At 35.7% G+C, this 21868-nt stretch overlaps 1 protein-coding gene across 6 annotated transcripts in view; it reads right to left on the bottom strand.

The window, feature by feature from the left end:
• Positions 1 to 21868, bottom strand: part of LOC110454824 (LIM domain only protein 7-like) — a 99942-nt gene that overhangs the window by 10401 nt on the left and 67673 nt on the right. For all 6 annotated transcript variants that reach the window (XM_021504546.1, XM_021504545.1, XM_021504547.1 and 3 more), the window contains 13 exons: positions 20898 to 21037; positions 19685 to 19901; positions 17492 to 18004; positions 15531 to 15651; positions 12458 to 12622; positions 7151 to 7752; positions 5594 to 5671; positions 5032 to 5242; positions 4246 to 4487; positions 3497 to 3711; positions 2949 to 3031; positions 1777 to 1916; positions 150 to 1149 (listed from right to left, as the gene is read on the bottom strand). In XM_021504546.1, the coding sequence (XP_021360221.1) occupies positions 150 to 1149; positions 1777 to 1916; positions 2949 to 3031; positions 3497 to 3711; positions 4246 to 4487; positions 5032 to 5242; positions 5594 to 5671; positions 7151 to 7752; positions 12458 to 12622; positions 15531 to 15651; positions 17492 to 18004; positions 19685 to 19901; positions 20898 to 21037 (3727 nt within the window). The remainder of the gene's footprint in view (positions 1 to 149; positions 1150 to 1776; positions 1917 to 2948; positions 3032 to 3496; positions 3712 to 4245; positions 4488 to 5031; positions 5243 to 5593; positions 5672 to 7150; positions 7753 to 12457; positions 12623 to 15530; positions 15652 to 17491; positions 18005 to 19684; positions 19902 to 20897; positions 21038 to 21868) is intronic.

Below are 21868 nucleotides of genomic sequence, written 5' to 3'. Positions count from 1 at the left end.
AAGCCTTTGTCCCGCTAATAACAAAAACATGATAACAAAAATAAAATTCAAAGTAGCATATCTTTCTATTAGCGGAAACAAAAATGGTATCAATCTGAGGATAATTTTCCTCATTTAAAGCGGAAATGATTCAAACCTAACAGCCTTACCAAGTTCCTGGCTACAGTAGGAGCAGGCCTGCTTGCCACTGACAGCCATGAACTGTTCGGAAGGGTTGAGTGGGGATGAAGGCGATGACATGGACGATGCTGTAGATGAGCTGGAGGTTCGCGTTTGCTTTGGAGGAGCATAGGGGTCTCCCCTTTGTTTTGGGCTCAGACTACTGTAGTTGAAGTTTTGTGGTAACGTTTGAGACATAGCTTTGGTGTTCTGTGATGCTGGTGTGTAATGACGATTATCTAGTCCATGACCCTGACTCACATTACTAGACAACGATCGAGGTTGCGTTAAGTTACTTCCCTGTGCGTTAATGGACGCTTGCTGTTTTGGCAAGAAAGAATCGTCACGCCAGCGATTTACGATTCCATCAGACACTGGTTGAATTGCGCCACTGTGAGAATTCTGATTGGGTGTTGCTTTACGCCGACGTTCAGCTTCCTCAACCAGCCAATGTTCATGCAAGTTTGGACTAGACCTGTTATTATCAGATCTTGATTTTGAAACAGTCTTTTGTGGTTGTTGATCCTCTTTCATCCAGTTACTGGGAGCCCTATACCTTGGTTTAGGAACAGCAGTCAGGTTGTGAAGATCATTCTTTGTTGGTGCTTCTCTACTAGTAGATAAATCCTTTGTCTTAGAGGGCTCAGCAGAGTTCACCTCTACCTCAGGTTTTCGCTGAAGGGGCGTAGCTCTCCTATTCATCGCTAACATATCTTCCCGCGTAAGTTTTTGTCTCGGTGGAAGCTCCTCTTTTTGAGGCGGCCATGTTAGATCCAGTTTTCGTAATGATTGTTTGCTGTCTGTATTTGCAGAAGTTGCAAACTGAGACTTTGGATTATTGTTTTGGTGGTTTTGGAAGACTCTTGATTCTGGTTTTTTATTTTCTTTCGTTGCGATTTGATGTTTTCTGCTGCGCTCCAGTTCTTCTCTCTCCCTTTGCATGCGTTGTTGTTCTTCCTTAAGTTTTTCTTTTTCTAGTTGTAACAACTCCTGAAATCAGATAAAATAAGTAAATAAAAAAATAATACTTGATGATTTTTTATAAAAATTATTTGTTCGAAATAAATCTCATTGTTGAACTTCACACAAATATCAAAATAATGAAGGAAAGTAAAATATTTAGCAAAAATTTAATTGTATAAAATAAATATTTGATTGAAATCAGAAGACTACTCGGCTACCTGTGAATAGCAAAGGATTCTACGGGATTTAATGGTATCATATGGATGTCTGAACAATATCATTAAATTCTCCCTATATGACCATTTCTAATGCCCGTATGTGTTCAACCCTTCTGTTAGAACAGATCTAAAGTTTCTATAATTCTTTCATGATGTAAACAATAACTTTTAAATCAAGTACATTTTAGGAGAGTTGCAGATGATTTTGTTTATCCTTGGTAACCATTGACTTTAGGATGACCTTTGACTCCTGGATAACCACACAATTTGGTGAATTTTGACTCAAGATAACCTTGAACTACTGGTTAGCTGCTGACAATAGGATAACTTTTGACTCCTGGGTAATACAAACACCAGGGTGACCTTAAACTCCTGAGTAACCCCTGACTTGAAGACGACCTTTGTCTCCGGGATAACCATTGACCTTGACACTTACCGCCTGTCTTTGTAACTCTTCTTCTTTCTCCTGTATCCTCCTTGTCTTCTCCTCCTCCTCTTCTTCCCATTGTTGTTTCCTTGCCTCTAGTATCTTCTGCTCCTCTTGTCTGATCAACTCCCGCTCCTGCTCAATGGTAGCTGCAAAACCATTCAAAACAGAAGATAAATAAACACACACGATAAAACAATCCGTTCATTACTGCCATAAAAAGGTTTAAAATCGGATACAAAACATATTTCTATGTGCCAGTCTGTTCATCACGGCCGGACAAAAACCATCGTGTTATAAAGGTACGGAACCTGTGTTGAATCATTTTCACCACATTTAACCTAACTAATTCAAAATTTAGCAAGTCTTTGTGAGATGCCAGGTATTAATTAAACTCTGTATATCAATTAAGAAAATTTGAATCACATTTCCCTGAGAGTTTTAAGTAAATACTATTATACTGTTACAGCATTAGCAAAACATTCAGTTATTGATAGTAAATTAATCACTTAGAAAGGACTTAGCTAATTGACTTTAGGAGAATATTGAAATCCTATTTAGGTGTTTCACACCAAGAGATATACAGTTGGTATTAAACAAGTCGCTGCAAATGCTTGCTCTGCAATATCGATATATGACATAATCTTATTGGACTCAGAATTTGAAGTTTAAAATGTATTATGGCAGTTTGAAAACAGCTAGTTGAAAATTGAGTAGCTTTTTTGCCATTAGGGATATTTCCCCTTGGTAATAAAACCACCTATTCCAAACTAACAATCAATAGGTCCCTCACAGGCAGTGCTTTTCTATATGGAGAAGGCCAGTTGCAGTCAACTGTTTGTTCTCAAGAATATTGGTGCTGAGGTTATTTTAATTTTTTGGTCAATTTTTCACTCCCTTTGAAGTAGTTCTTTCATTTCTGATGGAGCCTTGTCAACTTAAGTTGTTATTTGAACAATCCTATTTGTTAACTCATTCAGCCCTGAAGACACATTTGAACTCTTCCTATTCAAAGGTTGGAATAGTTCATTATGAAATTTCAGGGGTGAATGAGTTAATATGTTGAACGCTCTCAGAAATTTAACTTGGTGATTGACTTTTTTATCAATCCTCGTGGCATGAGCCAAAATACTAGAGTTATCTCCCTTTAGATGTATGTATGATTTGTGCTAGTTCCTTACCGGGGCTGGACAACGTTCTGGGCTCTGTTTGTTCACGATTGTTGATGTTGACATGGAAACTGTACTCTGGTAAATTGATATCACTGCAAAGTACAAAAACATCAGAGATATAATGTCGTTCTTATACAACATCCATAGCAACAAATGAATACTCAAATCTAAACCATACTAATTAACAATACTGCAAAATATATCCGACTTTCTGAGATTTGATTAAAATATGTTTACTTGTTTTTTTTTTAATTACAACAATTATAAAACAAGTTATTTCAACTTATATCAATCACTCTTGTTGGCCCAGATGTTAGCGTGTGGGGTCTTGATGTGGGAGGAAACTTGATTACCAGAAGAAAACCCACGTGGTTGGGCAGGTGACCCCATACCTTTTCACGTAGTCCAATGGGTGAATCGAACCCCGGCCCCCTTGGTGAAAGGCAAGTGCGCTATTCACCGCACCATCTGACCACATGAGATTTGATTTGCTCATAATTAAAGCTTAAATTAAGAAGGTATCAACTTAGTACAAGATAGAATTAGATTTGACTTACTTTTCTGTCATCTGGTTTCTGGGGTCAATCTGGAGCAGTCCTGGGTTATAGGAGGAGACAACTTTAAGAGACGTCGTTTTGACAGGAGCCTCACTGTGATCAGGAATCTCTAAGGTGACTGGTTGACCGACTTGTGTCTTGGGTGGTGGCATCGAATTGTTCTCTTGGTGTTCCAGTTTTATCACCTGGGATTCTACATCGGGTTCTGTATCATTCTGAAACAGTACATAGTTTGCGAATTATAATGTGGTAATTTTTTTTAAAAATCATTCAGAAAAAGCTTTGCCATCTTTAAAATTTGCCAACAGAATTTTCCAAAAATAATTCAACACTGTATCAAATATTAAGTTATTTATCTGTGATGCAAATTTAAAAAACAAATATTCAAAATCAGAATTCTGCTTTTAAATTTTCATGTCTATATATTCCTGATATTGTTGGTATTACAAGTACAATGCAATTCTTGGTATTTGATGAAAAAAATTGTGTTCTAATTCATTTTCGTAATTTCATCATCTTGCAAACATAAAATGAAATTAAATTGCTCACAAAAAAATTCTGAATATGTGATATGTCCTTGAACACAACTCCAAGGTGTTTGGTTAAACATATCAGGTTGCTAGGATCAGGTTGCCTAGCAACCTACATGCGCCATTACTGGAGGATTATGTTACTTAACCCAACGTTATTTTGTGATAAAACAGTTCTATTGTGAATATGGTATATCATTTTACTTATGATGGCTGTACCGTTTTGTCTGTGTTGATAATGGAAGACTCCCATGGAAAGGAAGCACTCATACGTTTCTCCTCCTTTGGTGGTTCATATGCCGGGTAAGCAGAGTAGGCTGACTGGGGTCGGGGTTTTCTCTGTTGCCAACGTCTAAGGATTGCTGGGGGTCCACCGTCATCCTCCTCCTCAGCTGCTGATGGAGGAGATGAATTGATCGGAGGGGATGCAGGAGGCTCCCACTTATAGCTACTTTTCGTTTCTGTAATATAAATATTTCATCTTGTAAAGGTAGATAATTCCAGCAATGTGATGTATCTCCAATGAAAAAGAGTTCCAATTTGTTGAGCATTTTCTGATTTGATTGAAGCTGCTTGCCTGTTTATAAAGGAAGGAAATATATTTATTGTAATTTCCTTTTTCACAAAAAAGTCTCGGCCACTGAGGGATTAAAACCCTGGACCTCCTGATCATACTGATGAGAGCTTATCCACTACACTTCCAGTCATTCATATTTGATATGTTCGGTATTTTTACAAAATTATAAAATATTTCAACTCCCTTTAAAGTAGCCCACAAGTTTTCATTTTCTTTCTGTGAATGTAAAATAAATTGAAAAAATTTAACTGAAAATAAGTTTCCAAGGCTTGTACAGAAAAGAGAATTATTGGGATTATGACTGAATTTTATTTTGAGAGTTATTGTCCTTTGCAGTTTTTCATTATTTTAAATTTCTATCATATAAATCAAAGGATTCCCCAGCTGTCTTTTATATAATGCACACTAATTATCTTAAAGTGCATTACCTGGTGGTTCCTTTTTCTTGACTGTGATTGTTTCACGAGTGGAAATAGTCACTTCCTGTTTAGGAATTGTTTCCGTTTCTGGTGCTTTCTGTAATGACATCACATCCTGTTGCACTGGGCTACTGAAATCCATTTCCTTTCTGACAAATGTAATTGTCTCATCAACGCCCCGGCCATTATCCACTGGGCTCGGAGGTTTAATGAGCTCCGTCTGGGCAAAAAAAAAGAATCATAGTTTAAAACAACCTGTCTACTGATATATGTTGGTTTTTGTTTTTCTTTTACATTAAGTGTTACTTGTAATGAATTAAATTTACATGAGCCAAGAATTACTATAAAAAAAATGCTTTTTAATGATAGAAATCAGCATTTAATTTTGGTATATTTCTGAGGAGAAGCATTACTTTCTATTAATATTTAATTTTTCATTTCATAAAGCAGTCATGTGGCCTGTCATAGCTGAACTTGAAGACCTTCAATAACTTACTGACCTTGATTATCCTTCCCCTGAATTCATGACCTTGAGGGTGCCTTCTGTAATATTTTTTGACAAAAAACTCACCTTGACATAATTGACCTTGACATCATTGTTGTTTGTTTCCTCCTCAAGGCGAGATTTTTCAGCATAAGAAGGAAAGATCTGGAAAAGAAAATATGTTCTTGTCATATCATCAACCTATTGTAGATATTACTGATTATTGTATAACATCTCAATGCCATTAACTCATTCACCCCTGAAATTTCATAATGAACTATTCCAACCATGAAATTGGAAGAGTTCAAATGTGTTATCAGGGGTGAATGAGTTAATTTAAAAACAAAAGTACAGTTACCATCATATGAATTATGATGATACAATATTTATAACAAAAGTATAGTAACAGAAATGAAACAAATGTGAACTTTGACCTTCATTGATGACCTTGTCATGATCAATACAGCAATGACTCCTAGTGCTGTTATACATGAACTATATGATAAAACAGCTGTACAAGGACTGCACTACATGTGAACTACAGTGGCTGGAATTTGTTTGAACTCTGACCTTGTCTTCGGAGTGAAAAAGTTATACCATGTCAATGAAAGTGCATTAAAATACAAAGGAATTAAAAATATTATGGGCAGATTGGTCGAGTGGTTAACACTTCGGCCTTCCACGCAGACGGCCTGGGTTTTGATCCCCCAAGTCGTCGCACGCATGAAATATCAGAGAAAGTGTTTTTCTCCTGCCCACACAACTCTAACAACCCAGGCGGAGTATAAAATGGTCTGGGGTGGATGTTGCGGGATCTGTGATGTAGCATTTAAGTGAGGTGGCACTATAAAAGATGCTGTTGGAAGCACGGTCCCACTACAAACAGAACACAATACATCTCCAGCACACATACACAAATAGGGAGATATTAGCCAGGTGGCATAGGACTAGTAGCTAGCACTAACAAGACAGCTCCTGCAAATTCCTCAAAAATTGTATATCCTAATTGTATAAATTGTATATCTATGTACTGTAAAGCGCTTTAAAGTGGCTTATGTTAGCTAGATAGGGCGCTATATCAAATGTTGTATATTATTATTATCATTATTATTATTATCTGGGAAAATAATACAAAATCTTTGATTTCAAATTTTTCCTCCAGGTGTGATCTTGATCCTAATGTGAGGTTTAACCACTCCCATGATAATCGTACATATATGTCACACAGATGTAAAAAAGTTTTTCATACCAATTACAGTAAAGACTATGAATACATTTAACATGATTGAACAGATAATTATTTTTACTAAATTTTATGTCTGTTTTACTTAAACCTTTCGATTTTTGCAGCCCTGTTTACATACCAGATACTGTAGCATGTTATCAAGAAAATCAGACAATCTTCATGCAATTCCATATAAAAAATGTTGTATTCAAATACAATGAAATTAGTATGTATCACATTAGCATCCTTCATTATAAATACAATGCGCCTGTATAATACTATCAATTATATGTATACCTACGTATCGTGTCACAAGAGACCCAAAAGGGAAGATGGCGGTACTCCTTTGTTTTATCATGTCTTCCTGACACACAGTAATGGTAGAGTACCCTAACACAGACTATTTGAGTTTAGCCTACCTTGCTGTCGGAAGGCCTGCTGGGATTTTCTGAAGGAGACTTGAACAATGGCGATGACCTCTGTAGAGGTGACCCTGTCCTATCCTCTTGGGTGTATGTTTTCCTTGTTGTCACGGGCGACGGATCACGACGACTCAGTCGAGCAGAGCCTGGTGTATTTCTGATGTCTTGGGTTGAATAGGTTTGTTGGTTTTCTGTGGGTAATGAACCGCTGTTTTGGTTCCGTAAAGGTGAACCACTTCTGTGGCTAGTCTCAGTCAGGAATGAGTTGGTGTTTTTGGTTTCAACAGGGGAGGCACTCCTTCGATAGGATTCTGATTTCATAGCACCAGGAGATTGATTTTGTGTTCTTTGTGACCTAATTGGTGAGACAGAACTGTAACGGTTTTCTGCACGAGTGCCACTTCCATATCTGTCTCCCGATGGGGGACTTACATACTCCGAGGGTGACTTGCTCACAGAATTGTGGCCTGAAGAGGAGCTGGAGGACCCAGAGGATCCTCGTAGCCGAGGCGATAGTGCAGATGTCAGCTTGGGCACAGGAGATGTCGGGGACCGGGCCGTGAATGCATCCTCCTCATCATCATCATCGTCTTCCTCATCTGTAATGAAGGTATCGACACATGTGTTAAAAGGAATTGTTACGATATTATCTGTAAGCCAACCAGGGCCCGACTGCTTATCATATCACCTGTTAGGCTGTACTTACAATACTTCTGACATTAACACTAAAATTAGTACTGATGTACATTTGATACCTATACAATTTTTGACCTTGACCTTGACCTTTGACTTCTGACCAGAAAACTTTTGTAAAACACCAGATGATACATAGGGTATAATTTGTTGACAAATATTTGCAGATGGTGGCCTTGTCATGAGGGTTATCATATTGAACTCATTCACCCCTAAAATTTTATAATGAACTGTTCCAACCTTAGAATCGGAAGAGTTCAAATGTGTTTTCAGGGGTGAATGAGTTAACATGCTTTTTACTTTGCTGTATGACATGCTGAATATAACATAGAAGGAACAAGACAATGGAAATGAAACAAATGTACAATATTTTATGTTGTGTACCATAAAAAGATGATCAGAAATGAAATCAGGAAAGCAATGGAATTGTCCTTTTACATTTCCTGTTCTCTTTCGGGTTTTATATACTTATTATATATATACACAATATAGTTTAAAAGGATAGTGTTTCCTTTAAATGTTTAAGAAAAGTCCTTTGTTGTTCTATTCCAAAATTTGTTCTGCAATTGGTTAATATCTAGTCTAGACAGAAAATGACCCGTTAGTGACACTAATTGGTCTTTGGCCTCAGACCCCTTGCATATAATCAGATTCATATCTTTTTATTTTTTTTTATTATTATTAATCAAATCCATAGATAAACCTTTGACCTCTGAAATCTCCATCTAAAAAGACCCAAAAATTGACATTGGAACTCTAAACTTCTTGTCATCTTAGCTAACAGAAACAGATAAAAACTTACAACTATAGCATGTGACCTCCTATATACCTAACAGTAACTGGCCTCCGACATCCTTTATTTAATCAGAACCAGAAGAATGCTGTGATGTAACTTTAGGCTTTAACATCTATCAATCAAAGTAACCAATATTGAGAAATCATTTAGATAACATGGCCATATCAAAAACCATACAAGCTTTACGAGTCATTCCTGGACATTTAAAAAAAATTTTTTTTTGAGAGATAGTCCATAATAAATTATTTGCTAGATTCTCATCCCCGCCCGCCCCCTCTTTGAGGCTCCGCCCCAATATTTTTTATTTGCGAAAAAAAAACGAAAATACGAAATCCGGATTTTTTTCTCCGTTTTCTGCTTCAAAAATTAGTTTTATATTATCAATTTCCGGTTGTAGAAAACTCGTCGTCTGCAAGTACGTTTTTTGTAATTCTAAAGCTGAAACGGCAACTTGCCGTTCTTAAAGATTGGTATGGGTGTTCAGTAGCCGATACTAAAACATTAATGCAAGTCTTTCATGAATTAGCCGAAGGAACAATTGACAAATCTGCGCCCGTCGAGTGTGGTAACAGGGCCGTTGTGTCGGCCGGTAAATCGAAAGTGGAACTGACCAGTGTGATGGCGCATGTACGGTGGGGGAAGTGGTGTCGTACCTCGGAGCTTATTTAGAATTTAATATTGATGCTGATACAGAAGAGCAGTCGGCAACTGCCAGTGCGAAATCCGACGCATTTACAATTTTAATGTCGGGATTTTTCTAAAGCAACAATGGAAAGGTCACTGTAATTAAAAGAGGACGATATGTGAAAAAGTAATGTGGTGTGTATTCATACCAAAAGTTAGCACAGATATATATGTGGACTGAACAGTGAAATGGTGTTCAATGTGTATACTGCATACTCAAAGTTGTTATTAACAAAAAATAAAGATAAATGTACACTGAACATGCGCCTTTATTGCACTATTTTAACACATTTGCAACCATTTCAAATTTTAGGAAAAATAAAAAATAAAAAATAAAATTCGCCCCCCTGCCCCAATTTTGAAAAGAATTTGGATGAGAATCTAGCAATTAATTTATTATGGCCATATCAGATAATTTTAAAACCATTTTTATTTTTGGATAGTTTTGAATCTTTACAGATGAAGCTTTAGTTTTGCATGTACTACAACATTGAACTTCTGTGTTAAATTGTCACGAAGTTGAACAATCAGCCTTGAACATGTTTACTAAAAGGAACACGACTTTAAAGATTTGTTTGACAAGAATGAAAGCATTTGAGATAAAAACAGTAAAAATTTGAAATATGCGGATAAAAACGTTGGTATCAACTGCACACAATCCCGGAAACATTTATTCTTCCGAACAAACAGACTATATAAAACTCTCTTAAAGGCACACTACGCATTCATGCTGCTGAATAGATTATCTATTATTCTTAGAAAGTTTTATTTTAATTTTCCCCTTAACAAAGTTATTTCTTTTATCCTCTGTGTACTCCAGGCTTTAGTGATGAAATGTGATCATCAGCCTATTGACAGAAGGCTTTCCAGTGATAGAATAAGTAGATCACATAACTGCTTCTGGTATTAGGTTCCTATTTAAGGAGGTATATACACCCCTATAAACACATCATTTACATGCTTATATCACTAAGGTTGTGCGAAACTCTCCAGTCTTTTAGATTTTTTTTGTAGAAATCTTCAGCCTTTAAGTGGTGGAGTTAGATATCCAATGAATGTTGAGGAATTAGGTTTCATGAGCCTCCCAGCTCATCAAATGGTCAAAAATATTTTGGTTAATAACTTACAGTTTATAATAATGACATGCAGTCAAATACATATTACATCACACTAACATGTGATATAATATGCATAGACCTCACATAGACCTCTTGCTAAAAAATTTCTACTGACAAAACAGAATTGAAATAAATATGATACATTCAATGATATAACATTATCTTGGATATATTGGCTTAGATTTATATATATATATGGGATAAACCAGATATCAAACTTATGATAATTGATCATGAAATACATCCAGTTTATTCTAAAACTTAGGGGTATAGAATCTTGCATAATGATTAGCTGCGGGAACCGTAGTTCATTGTCCAGTTACTTTCTACATGATGTATGATGGACCACATTATGAAATACATCCAGTTTATTCTAAAACTTAGGGGTATAGAATCTTGCATAATGATTAGCTGCGGGAACCGTAGTTCATTGTCCAGTTACTTTCTACATGATGTATGACATTATGAAATACATCCAGTTTATTCTAAAACTTATAATTAGGGGTAATCATATACCTCATTGAGTGGTTACATATAATCATACTTTATTGTCCAGTTGCATTGATTTATATGATCAACCACGGGTTTACGGTACCAACCCTTTTAAAACTTGTTGATTATGATATAATATGCAGTTTAATTATTCTAAAACTTACGGGTAATCGTAGCTCAATGTCCAGTTAACCCTTTCACCACTGTAGACCATTAATGAACTCATCCAGATCAAAGCATGGAAGTGTTTACTAAAGTTGCATAGGGGTGAAAGGGTTCATTTATATGATCAACTACGGGGCTACGGTACCCTGAGCCTTTTAAAGCTTGTTGATTATGAAATATATTCAGTTTATTCTAAAACTTACGGGTTATCGTAGCTCAATGTGCAGTTGATAATTATATATAATTACATGATCAACCACGGGGCTACGGTACCCAGCCTTTCATAAATCTTGTGATGCTTGATTATGAAATAAATTCAGTTTATTGTAAGGCTTAGGGGTTATCTTAGATGTCCAGTATATTTATAGATAAGATCCACCACAGAGGTACAGTACCCAGCCTATCAAAACTCGTGATACTTGATTATGAAATAGATTCAGTTTATTGTAAAGGTTTATTGTAAAGCTTAGGGGTAATCTTAAATGTCCAGTATATTTATAGAAATGATTAACCACAGAGGTACGGTACCCAGCCTTTAATAGAACTTGTGATACAGCAACATGGGATGAGGCTGATAACAACACCTCACATCATCACTCATCCTCTACATATATTTACTTAGTGATACACCATAGCATTCCTTAGACTTCTGTCTACATGTTGTCACACATCTCTGTATATCTCAAGACAAGAGGTCAAAGGACTTTAAAGGTCACCTTAATGATACACATATATACAACAGTAGAGGTCAAATGTTATACAAATATAGGGCATATTGATAAGCATAAAAGAACAAAAATCATTTACTCATTCACCCCTGAATTCACATTTGAACTCTTCCAATTCAAAGGTTGGAATAGTCCATCATGAAAGTTCGGGTCTAAATGAGTTAAAGATGAGAAGCATTCTTCAGACCCTTTAAAACCCTTCCCCTCAGACCCCGGTGAAAAACATACAATTTGGCAAATTATACATAAAAAAAAAAATCAAAATTCCTTGTACATGTAATGGGTAAATATAAAAGAAACTACAAAAGATTTTCTTAGTACTTTTCCTTTAGAAACTTTTTTGTCGTTTCTTATATAAATATATATACATCTAATATAGTGTCTTTCATTTAATTTTTCCACTTGATTTTGTGACAAGTGTTATTTTCTTATACAAATAAATCTCATTATCTTTTTAGAGTGTAATGACAGTGGCCAGGGTAATATTATTTATATACCGCATATATATTTAAATGATCCCCTGAAAAAAAACACCTTTAGATTTACTGTACTTCATAGAATTTAAAACTTGTCTAAAAAGCATCAAGATCTTTCAAAAGAATATCTTAGTATTCAAACTTGACCTTACCTCCATCACTGATGGTGCGTTTGACCTTGAGCTCGATCTGACCGTGACGAACGGCTTCTTCTATCAATCTCTGAACCTGGGCATGAGCCAGAGCGGAGATGTCACGTCTATTTATAGCCAGTATCTTATCACCCTGTTGTACTTCATTCACATCTGCTGCACCGCCTGCAAATATTAATACAAGCAATCAAGAACAATGAAAAAAGGTAGTCTTGATATTTTTTAATTCTTTTTCCAAAGATCAGTGGTGAATTGCTGAAGTCATCATTTCATGATCAGCTACTACTTTTTATACATAGATTTTTTTTTTTTATGTGGACAAACAATACTCTCAACAAGAATTGCCCAGAAACAGACACGTATACAGCTGCTTTTAGGATCCTGCTTAGACTTGTAATGTTAGCTCTTACATCGAAAATAGAACTAATATGTCTACCAGCACATCAGGGTTCAAATGCTGACAGTAAATACATCGTTAGACCTACTGTCCGACTTCTTAAGGCTTGTTTATAATACATTTTTTTTTTTAATTTGCGATAAATTGTATTACTTCTTTAAAAATATTATTATAGGAAAAAGGGTGACCTCACATTAAACTTGTAAGCTGTATACCATGTATAATTCATGCTATTATTATATCTATAGGAACAATACATTAATAGCTCCTACAACTGTTCTCACAATGATCTGACCTTTGACCCCTTACCTTGACCATAACCTCTATCATGTACCAGAAAATATGATGCAACACTCCTTTTCAAGTCATAAGCCATAAATAGATAATGTATGATGTTTCAGGAACCCTGATCACGACTGACCCTAATTAACCTCATGATCAGACCATCACAATATTTGAATGATCCAAAAACTGAAAGCATCTTGATGACACCGACACGTGTGCCAAGATGGTGTGTCAAACCTAATTGATGTTTCTCAATTTTTCGAAAGGTCTGCATATAAATGGCAAAAAAAAAGCATCAAAATCAGCACGCCAATTGGGCATTGTTGTTCTCAAGTTTGGTAATTTTTGTAATTTGATAAATAAGCAGCCCCCCCCCCCCCCCTTTAAAAAAATAAAACGAAAATAAACCCTGTCCAACATTCCCTATTCTCAGTCATGTTGCCTGGCATATTTTGGTTTTGGCCTAATACACACAGCTATATGTCAAGCATAAAGAATATCTTCAGGTGATCCATAGTTATGGTCTAGACAAACAGTTTAATGACTTGACCTTTGATCTCCTGCCATGACCTTGGCCTCTAGGGTATAGGCCTAAGCGTGCTACATGACAGGCTGTCATGTAACGATAATGCATATCATGAGGTATGATAATAAAATCTTGTGGCAATCTGAATTGACCTACAGTTTAATTATGACTCGACAGTTCAAGCCATGTCATCAGTAAATGTATGTTGGTATAATTATATAAGATCCCGGGAAAGAAAATTATACACCAATGTATATAAATTAACCATGAAAATGTGAACCTCTAATTAATCATCCGGGAATCCTGCATTCTATAAATCTAGATATATCATAGATTTAACACAAGTGAGATCATAAGGGTGACATCTGACTGTCAGACTATCAAAGCTAGCAATTTAGGTATTTTGAATGATGACCAGCTGTCCCGACTATCAAATCTATCAAATTAGGCATTTTGAATGATGACCAGCTGTCCGACTATCAAAGCTATCAATCTAGGCATTTTGAATGATGACTAGCTGTCCGACTATCAAATCTATCAATTTAGGCATTTCGAATGATGACCAGCTGTCCGACTATCAAAGCTATCAATTTAGGTCTTTTGAATGATGACTAGCTGTCCGACTATCAAAGCTATCAATTTAGGCCTTTTGAATGATGACCAGCTGTCCGACTATCAAATTTTTCAATTTTGGCCTTTTGAATGATGACCAGCTGTCCAACTATCAAAGCTATCAATTTAGGTATTTTGAATGATGACTAGCTGTCCGACTATCAAAGCTATCAATTTAGGTCTTTTGAATGATGACCAGCTGTCCCGACTATCAAATCTATCAATTTAGGCATTTTGAATGATGACTAGCTATCCGACTATCAAATTTTTCAATTTTGGCCTTTTGAATGATGACCAGCTGTCCAACTATCAAAGCTATCAATCTAGGCATTTCGAATGATGACTAGCTGTCCGACTATCAAAGCTATCAATTAAGGCATTTTGAATGATGACCAGCTGTCCGACTAATCAATGATGACCAGCTGTCCGACTATCAAAGTTATCAACTTAGGTCTTTTGAATGATGACCAGCTGTCCGACTATCAAAGCTATCAATTTAGGTATTTTGAATGATGACAAGCTTTCCGACTATCAAATCTATCAATTTAGGTCTTTTGAATGATGACTAGCTGTCTGACTATCAAAGCTATCAATTGAGGCATTTTGAATGATGACCAGCTGTCAGACTATCAAATCTATCAATTTAGGTCATTTGAATGATGACCAGCTGTCCGACTATCAAAGCTATCAATTTAGGCATTTTGAATGATGACCAGCTGTTCGACTATCAAATCTATCAATTTAGGTATTTTGAATGATGACCAGCTGTCCCGACTATCAAATCTATCAATTTAGGCCTGTTGAATGATGGACAGCTGTCCGATTATCAAAGCTATCAATTTAGGCATTTTGAATGATGACTAGCTGTCCCGACTATCAAAGCTATCAATTTAGTTCTTTTGAATGATGACCAGCTGTTCGACTATCAAAGCTAGCAATTTAGGCATTTTTAATGATGACTAGCTGTCCCGACTATCAAATCTATCAATTTAGGTATTTTGAATGATGACCAGCTGTCCCGACTATCAAATCTATCAATTTAGGTCTTTTGAATGATGACCAAACTGTCTGACTATCAAATCTATCAATTTCAGTCTTTTGAATCATGATATGACCAGCTGTCCAACTATCACAGCTATCAAATAAGGCCTATTGAATCATGACCAACTGTCCATGTTCAAGCTTTCATTATAATTGCTACGTACACAGCGAGGATTTTGGTACGGTGGCTGGCTGTCTGACTATATACCTACCAAGTGAGACCTTTTGTACGATGACTGGCTCTCGTTTATCAGCACCACCCGATATCACAAATCCAAATCCTTTGAGATGGTTTGGTTTTTGACTAATCTTTATTGATTTTTCGACTGATGCCTGCAAAAAAAATAACATATAACACAAATTAAATATTGTGTGCAAATCTTTTGTAAAATTTCAAAAAAACACCTGACTTTTTCAAGAAAACCACAATTATTACTGTACTGTTATATTTCAGCCTATTAAAATTTTAGCACAAATTGATGAATTGGCATACCAACAATAATAAATGCAACAGAAAATAGTATACAGAAATTTAAATTATTGCAATCATAATTTTGCATAATTACAAAATCTGAATTGAGCAATAAAATAAGATTACCACTTAAAATATATGCATGCTTACAGTTTATAGATAATATCAACCTTCACTTTCACATACCGGTTCTTATACATATATATATATATAGGTCATTGTTGATTTCGACAGGCTTATTTGTGTCTGGAAGATATTTGTAAGGTTATAATATTTTGGGTGGTCATGATCATGAAGTGTAAGTGCTTAATTACTATTGCTGCAAATTACTACACCAATGCAATTAATTAACCCATTCAATACATTACCATCAAGAACAGCTCTAGTTGTAGACTTACACTACAGATGTATACCGTATAGGGTCCATGAGTTAAACTTGTTTAATCATTCTTCAAGTTTGGAACATGCAGGGGGTACTTATATTCACAAAATCAGTGAAATAAAACCCCTCAAAACAAATACAACCAATGTCCCCCAGTCTTAAAGCAGAGATTGTACAGAAGAGACAAATATGGGACATGTACAATACATACAGTACAAAGAGTTTGCCATGATGATGCCCCCCAGCCTTACATAGGGGATCATACAGAAGAGATATATACAGGGCAATACAATGGTAAAACCATAATGATGCCCCCCGGCCTTACATAAAAGATTGTACAGAAGAGATATATACAGGAAATACAATGGTAACACCATGATGATGCCCCACGGCCTTACATAAGAGATTGTACAGAAGAGATATATACAGGGCAATACAATGGTAACACCATGATGATGCCCCCCGGCCTTACATAAGAGATCATACAGAAGAGATAAATACAGGGCAATACAATGGTAAAACCATAATGATGCCCCCCGGCCTTACATAAGAGATCACACAGAAGAGATATATATGGGGCAATACAATGGTAACACCATGATGATGCCCCCCGGCCTTACATAAGAGATTTTACAGAAGATTTAAATACAGGGCAATACAATGGTAACACCATGATGATGCCCCCCGGGCCTTACATAAGAGATTGTACAGAAGAGATATATATGGGGCAATACAATGGTTACACCATGAAGATGCCCCCCGGCCTTACATAAGAGATTGTACAGAAGAGATATATACAGGGCAATACAATGGTAACACCATGATGATGCCCCCCAGCCTTACATAAGAGATTGTACAGAAGAGATATATATGGGTAATACAATGGTAACACCATGATGATGCCCCCCAGCCTTACATAAGAGCTTGTACAGAAGAGATAAATACAGGGCAATACAATGGTAACACCATGATGATGCCCCCAAGCCTTAAAACAGGTTTCATACAGATGAAACAAATATACCAGTCAATATAAGGGTAAAGCCATGGTGATGCTCTCCTTAGCCTTACAACAAGGGATACACATTCTGATATCCTCCAGAAATGAAAGTGTCGATGAACAGACAGACATTACTATATGGATGAATAGACAGACACACATGTATACATTTCTGTTTTGACTGACAAACAGACAAACAACTTTACTATAGCCAACACATCCTTGATATGGGGCCCTTCATTTTCCTGCAGCAAAACTGATAGTAGAACACTGGAGTATACATACATCAGTATTCCTGATAAGTAGAACAAGTCTTACATACCTTTGTTGGCACGGGAACTGTTTTATCTGTAATAGTTGATCTCACAGGTGTTGTTTCTGCTTTATCCTTTGCAGAAAAACTAAAACTAGAACTTGGAAGATCAAACGAACTCATTTTTTTGACTCCAGATCTACTATAATCCGTACTTGTTTCACTGAATCTTTTCACTTTGGAATAATCTGCTTTAGCTTCCTCCTCCTTTTGTTCGAAGCTTTTTAACAAATTTGACAATTTTCCGGTGGATTTGGTCGGCGTGCCAGCCCCTGGTAATCCTGATTTCCTTTGAGGAGAGGGATCCTTTCTCCTCCAAGAATTGTCTGAACTATCCAACACTGTGTTCCTACTGTTTGACTTGTCTTTGTTTTTATTTTCATTTTTACTGGTGTCCCGTAATCTGTCTAATTCTACAGAGTTATCTTTCTTGCTTGACTCTTCATCACTTGAATCACTAGCAGCCCATGAAGCCCTCTTTGTGTCATCATAATGTATATATGTGTCACTCCCAACTGAACTCTAAAATAAACAAATATGTCATATAATGCTTCATATCTTGAATCAATGCAACACTGACATAAAGATGTGTCAATACCAACAGCTAGAACTGTTAATATTTCTAAAACTTTTTTTATGTTTCTTGTAACTCACTATATATGTATATAGGTATGAATCTCTAAGTGCTATAAGACACTTAATATATGAGCTGTTGGAAATACTGACCCATAAAGTGTAGGGCACCTATACAACATTGAACACAAATGTCCATTACCCTATCACACTAACATATATGGAAGTACACGTACTACAAATGGCGATCATATTCCGTCTATTCGAATTGCAGAGTTATCTGCTCTTGTGAGCAGGTATTGATTGTTACGCCATTGGTTTGTGAGAGTAATGTCATCAATTTTTTGAGAAAACGACGTTATTTTCTCACACAAACCAATGACGTAACAATCAATCCCTGCTCACAAGAGAAGATAACTCTGCAATACGCAAACACGGAATAATAAGTTGTGCTTGAAAAAGTTAGTTAGTTAGCTTATTTACTGCTGAACGGCCCAGCAACAGTGAAGTAATCTCGGGCTTGACAACAATAATGATGGACAATTACAAAACTAAATACTGGTAAACCAAAAAGAACCGGAACAGTAAAAGTGAAAAACCTGTACTCATACATTTAAGTACACAGTGAAAATAATCAGATATCGTTACACAAAGAATTTTAAAATGTCAAATTTTATGGTACAAACCAATTTCACACAGATATTTGAAAATCTTTGACAACTTTATTGAGTGGAACAATGTTTTCATATCAGACACGTCATTATATTTGTCTCCAATATGTTTCTCTCGATCTCTCTGACTTTCTTTGATGTGTTTAATATATATACGATTGTCACCAATATAATGTGCCTCAGAGTTACAAATTTCAATCTTATATATATATGATAGAACACTGCACAAATGTTATTTCATAAAACGATAATATGGTTGTTGGAATATGATATCGGAAAAATTTAACTGGAATAATATCACCATGACATGCATTTCCTTAGGCGATACATAATATTCGACCTTCACTTTATCGGAAATATTAGATGGACCTTTGACCTCTAATAGTGATCTTGACCACGTTGAGTAAGACCCTATAAAAGTATGTGACACATCACTTTATGGTAATTCTCTATCAATTTCAATGAGGTTTCTGCAATAATGATGAGGTCAAGGAAACCCAGACATATATTTGACCTTGTCTTTAACATTTGATAGTGACCTTGACCTTAAGTGAAGGCAACTTAAAATAGTTGTATGTGACACATTGTCTTGTGATACACTTGTGTATTAATTAACTTCAATGTGGTATCAGCAGACATAAGAAAGGACGGTACAGGAAATGCTGACATTTGACTTTTAACAATGACCTTGACCTTTGAAAGAGGTACTTGAAAATAGGTTTCGAATAGAGAAGGTGTTTGCATGGACAGACATACCAGATAGACATTCGGGTCTCGTAATTTTATACTGAACCATTAATTATTCAAGTTTTATGGAAACAAAGAAATAGCTGGACAACGAACACACAACTAAGAACTGAAAGTTCTCTTGAACAGAGATAGAAAACATTTCCATTATTTTTAATGCTAATATGCTATTGATAGAGGTTAAAAAAAGGGGAGACAACTTTACACGTACAGATCGGTCCTTTGGTGTCAGCATGGGAGCCTTCGCCCTTTGTCGTGACGGAGCCTCAGACTTGACCTTTGACACCGATTTTTTCTCCAGGACCTCCTCTATCGGAGCTGCGCTGGCTGGGACCTTGACCGAGGTGAAAAGGTCGTCATCGTCATCAACAGGGTAAAATGACATGGGCTTCTTCAGCAATGGTGTGCCTGTGCTTTTTCTCCTCTCCCTGTAACAACATATTCAATAAATCTATAATCTTTATAATGATATATTATTTGGTACCTACACACATCTTTGTGTATGGCCATTTTTAACTGTGATGAATTATATTCACTCTAATTGTTAGACAATCTTAAGGAGTGCTTCAGATTTTGTTTGACCTTTCAAATTATTAATATTTGTATTTATAATGTGTAGTTTTAACCCTTTCACCCCTATGTAACCTAAGTAGACTTTTCCTTGCTTTGATATGGATGTGTCCATTTTAGTCTACAGTGGTGAAAGGGTTAACCAGTAATATTTTCAATATCTATTATCATATTTTTTATAACCAGGTAAAATGTTTAAAGTAGAAAATTACGTTGATATTTCATCTTCTTTGAGAAATAACACTTTCTTTTTTTCACACTAAATATCAACCATTCAGAAAACAGAGCTTGGTAAAACAAGAACAAACAATGTCCTTGCAAAATGTTTTTCGTATTTTCTCTTGTGCTTTGTCCTTGTAAAAAATAATAATTAAACCCACCTTTTGCGAAATAAACAAATTCACTGTAATTTATCAAGAAACCAAGAATATTTTGTTTTTTATAGTTTTTACCAAGAAACCAAGAATGTTCACTACTAATACACAAGTCATGGCGCCGGCCTTGTATATTACTTGTATGTATTCAATCTGAACTTTGAATGCAATTCACAGCTCAGTTAAATTAACATATTTTTCGAATTCTTTTCACGAAAAATTGTGAAAATGATCCTGTACACAGTATGACCAATAGGAATTTGAATATTGATATCATTATTTTTAAGCTGTTTTTTCAGGTCTGTGTACGACCTTTGAACTTAGAATATACTTTCATGTTAAACCTGGATGATTCCTTTTATACTTTTATACTTTTATACTTTCTCTACCATCTGTTCGTAGCTTTTTGAATGTTGATATTTGAACTTTGTCTTTTTTACTGGTCTGTGAACAACCTCTGAACTTAAAATGGACTTTTACCTTTCTTCTACCATCTGTCCGTAACTTTTTACTTGTTTCCTCTCCTCCTCCTCCTCTTTCACATTTTTATCGGTTTCTTCCACCCTTTGTAACTGTGCTTCTGATTTTCTTCTTCGTTTGTTTCTCCAGTCACTGAAATTCTGTTTTGGGTAAAACACACACATCATTAAATAAAACTCAATTTGAAAAGGTTTTTCCTTCAAATTCTGTTGAATTTACACACACCAGGACCTGTGGCTTTCTACATTGTAGTCTTAAAAAGTTAAAGTCACATTTGAACCTTACCAGATAAAAAACTGGGCAAGTCCAGTCTCTGGACAACTCTTCCACCCCTGAAGACACATTTCAACTCTTCCAATTCAAAGGTTGGAATAGTTCATTATGAAATTTCAGGGGTGAATGATCATGAGTTGAAAATGTAGAGATGAATGAGTTAAAACTATATATATACAACCAGCTACATTTATCATATATGCAAGGTCTGTCATGCATTATAATGATGCTATATGATAAAGTTTTCAATATCGTTACATGTGTAATATCAAACATCACATGTTCAAAATAGAAAACTGCATCTTTTGCTATATATGGCACCAACAGTAACAATAGTTTTAATTGACGAAGTTTTATACATTCTTGGTGATTGCGAAATACCAAGGTGCATCAGAGTCAGGATGCTGCTGTTTTATCCTGAACTCATTCACCCCTAAATACACATTTGAACTCCTCCAATTCAAAGGTTGGAATAGCTCATTACGAAATTTCAGGGGTAAATGGTTTAAAGTCATGTTTGAACCTTACCAAATCAAAGTCTGGGCAAGTCCAGTTTATAAATGTAGGGGTGAATGAGTTAATTAACATACTTCATAATATATACATATATATTAAATTACTGTCTTTATAATTGTGAAAGAAATGATCAGATTGACAATAAATGTCTGCTGGGAGTCTGATATTAGCAGAGTACAACA

The sequence above is a fragment of the Mizuhopecten yessoensis genome, unplaced genomic scaffold (assembly GCF_002113885.1).
Source record: "Mizuhopecten yessoensis strain PY_sf001 unplaced genomic scaffold, ASM211388v2 scaffold8071, whole genome shotgun sequence".
Lineage (NCBI taxonomy): Eukaryota > Metazoa > Mollusca > Bivalvia > Pectinida > Pectinidae > Mizuhopecten > Mizuhopecten yessoensis.
The sequence above is the reverse complement of the archived record's forward strand: the minus strand, read 5'-3'. Positions and strand labels throughout refer to the sequence as shown.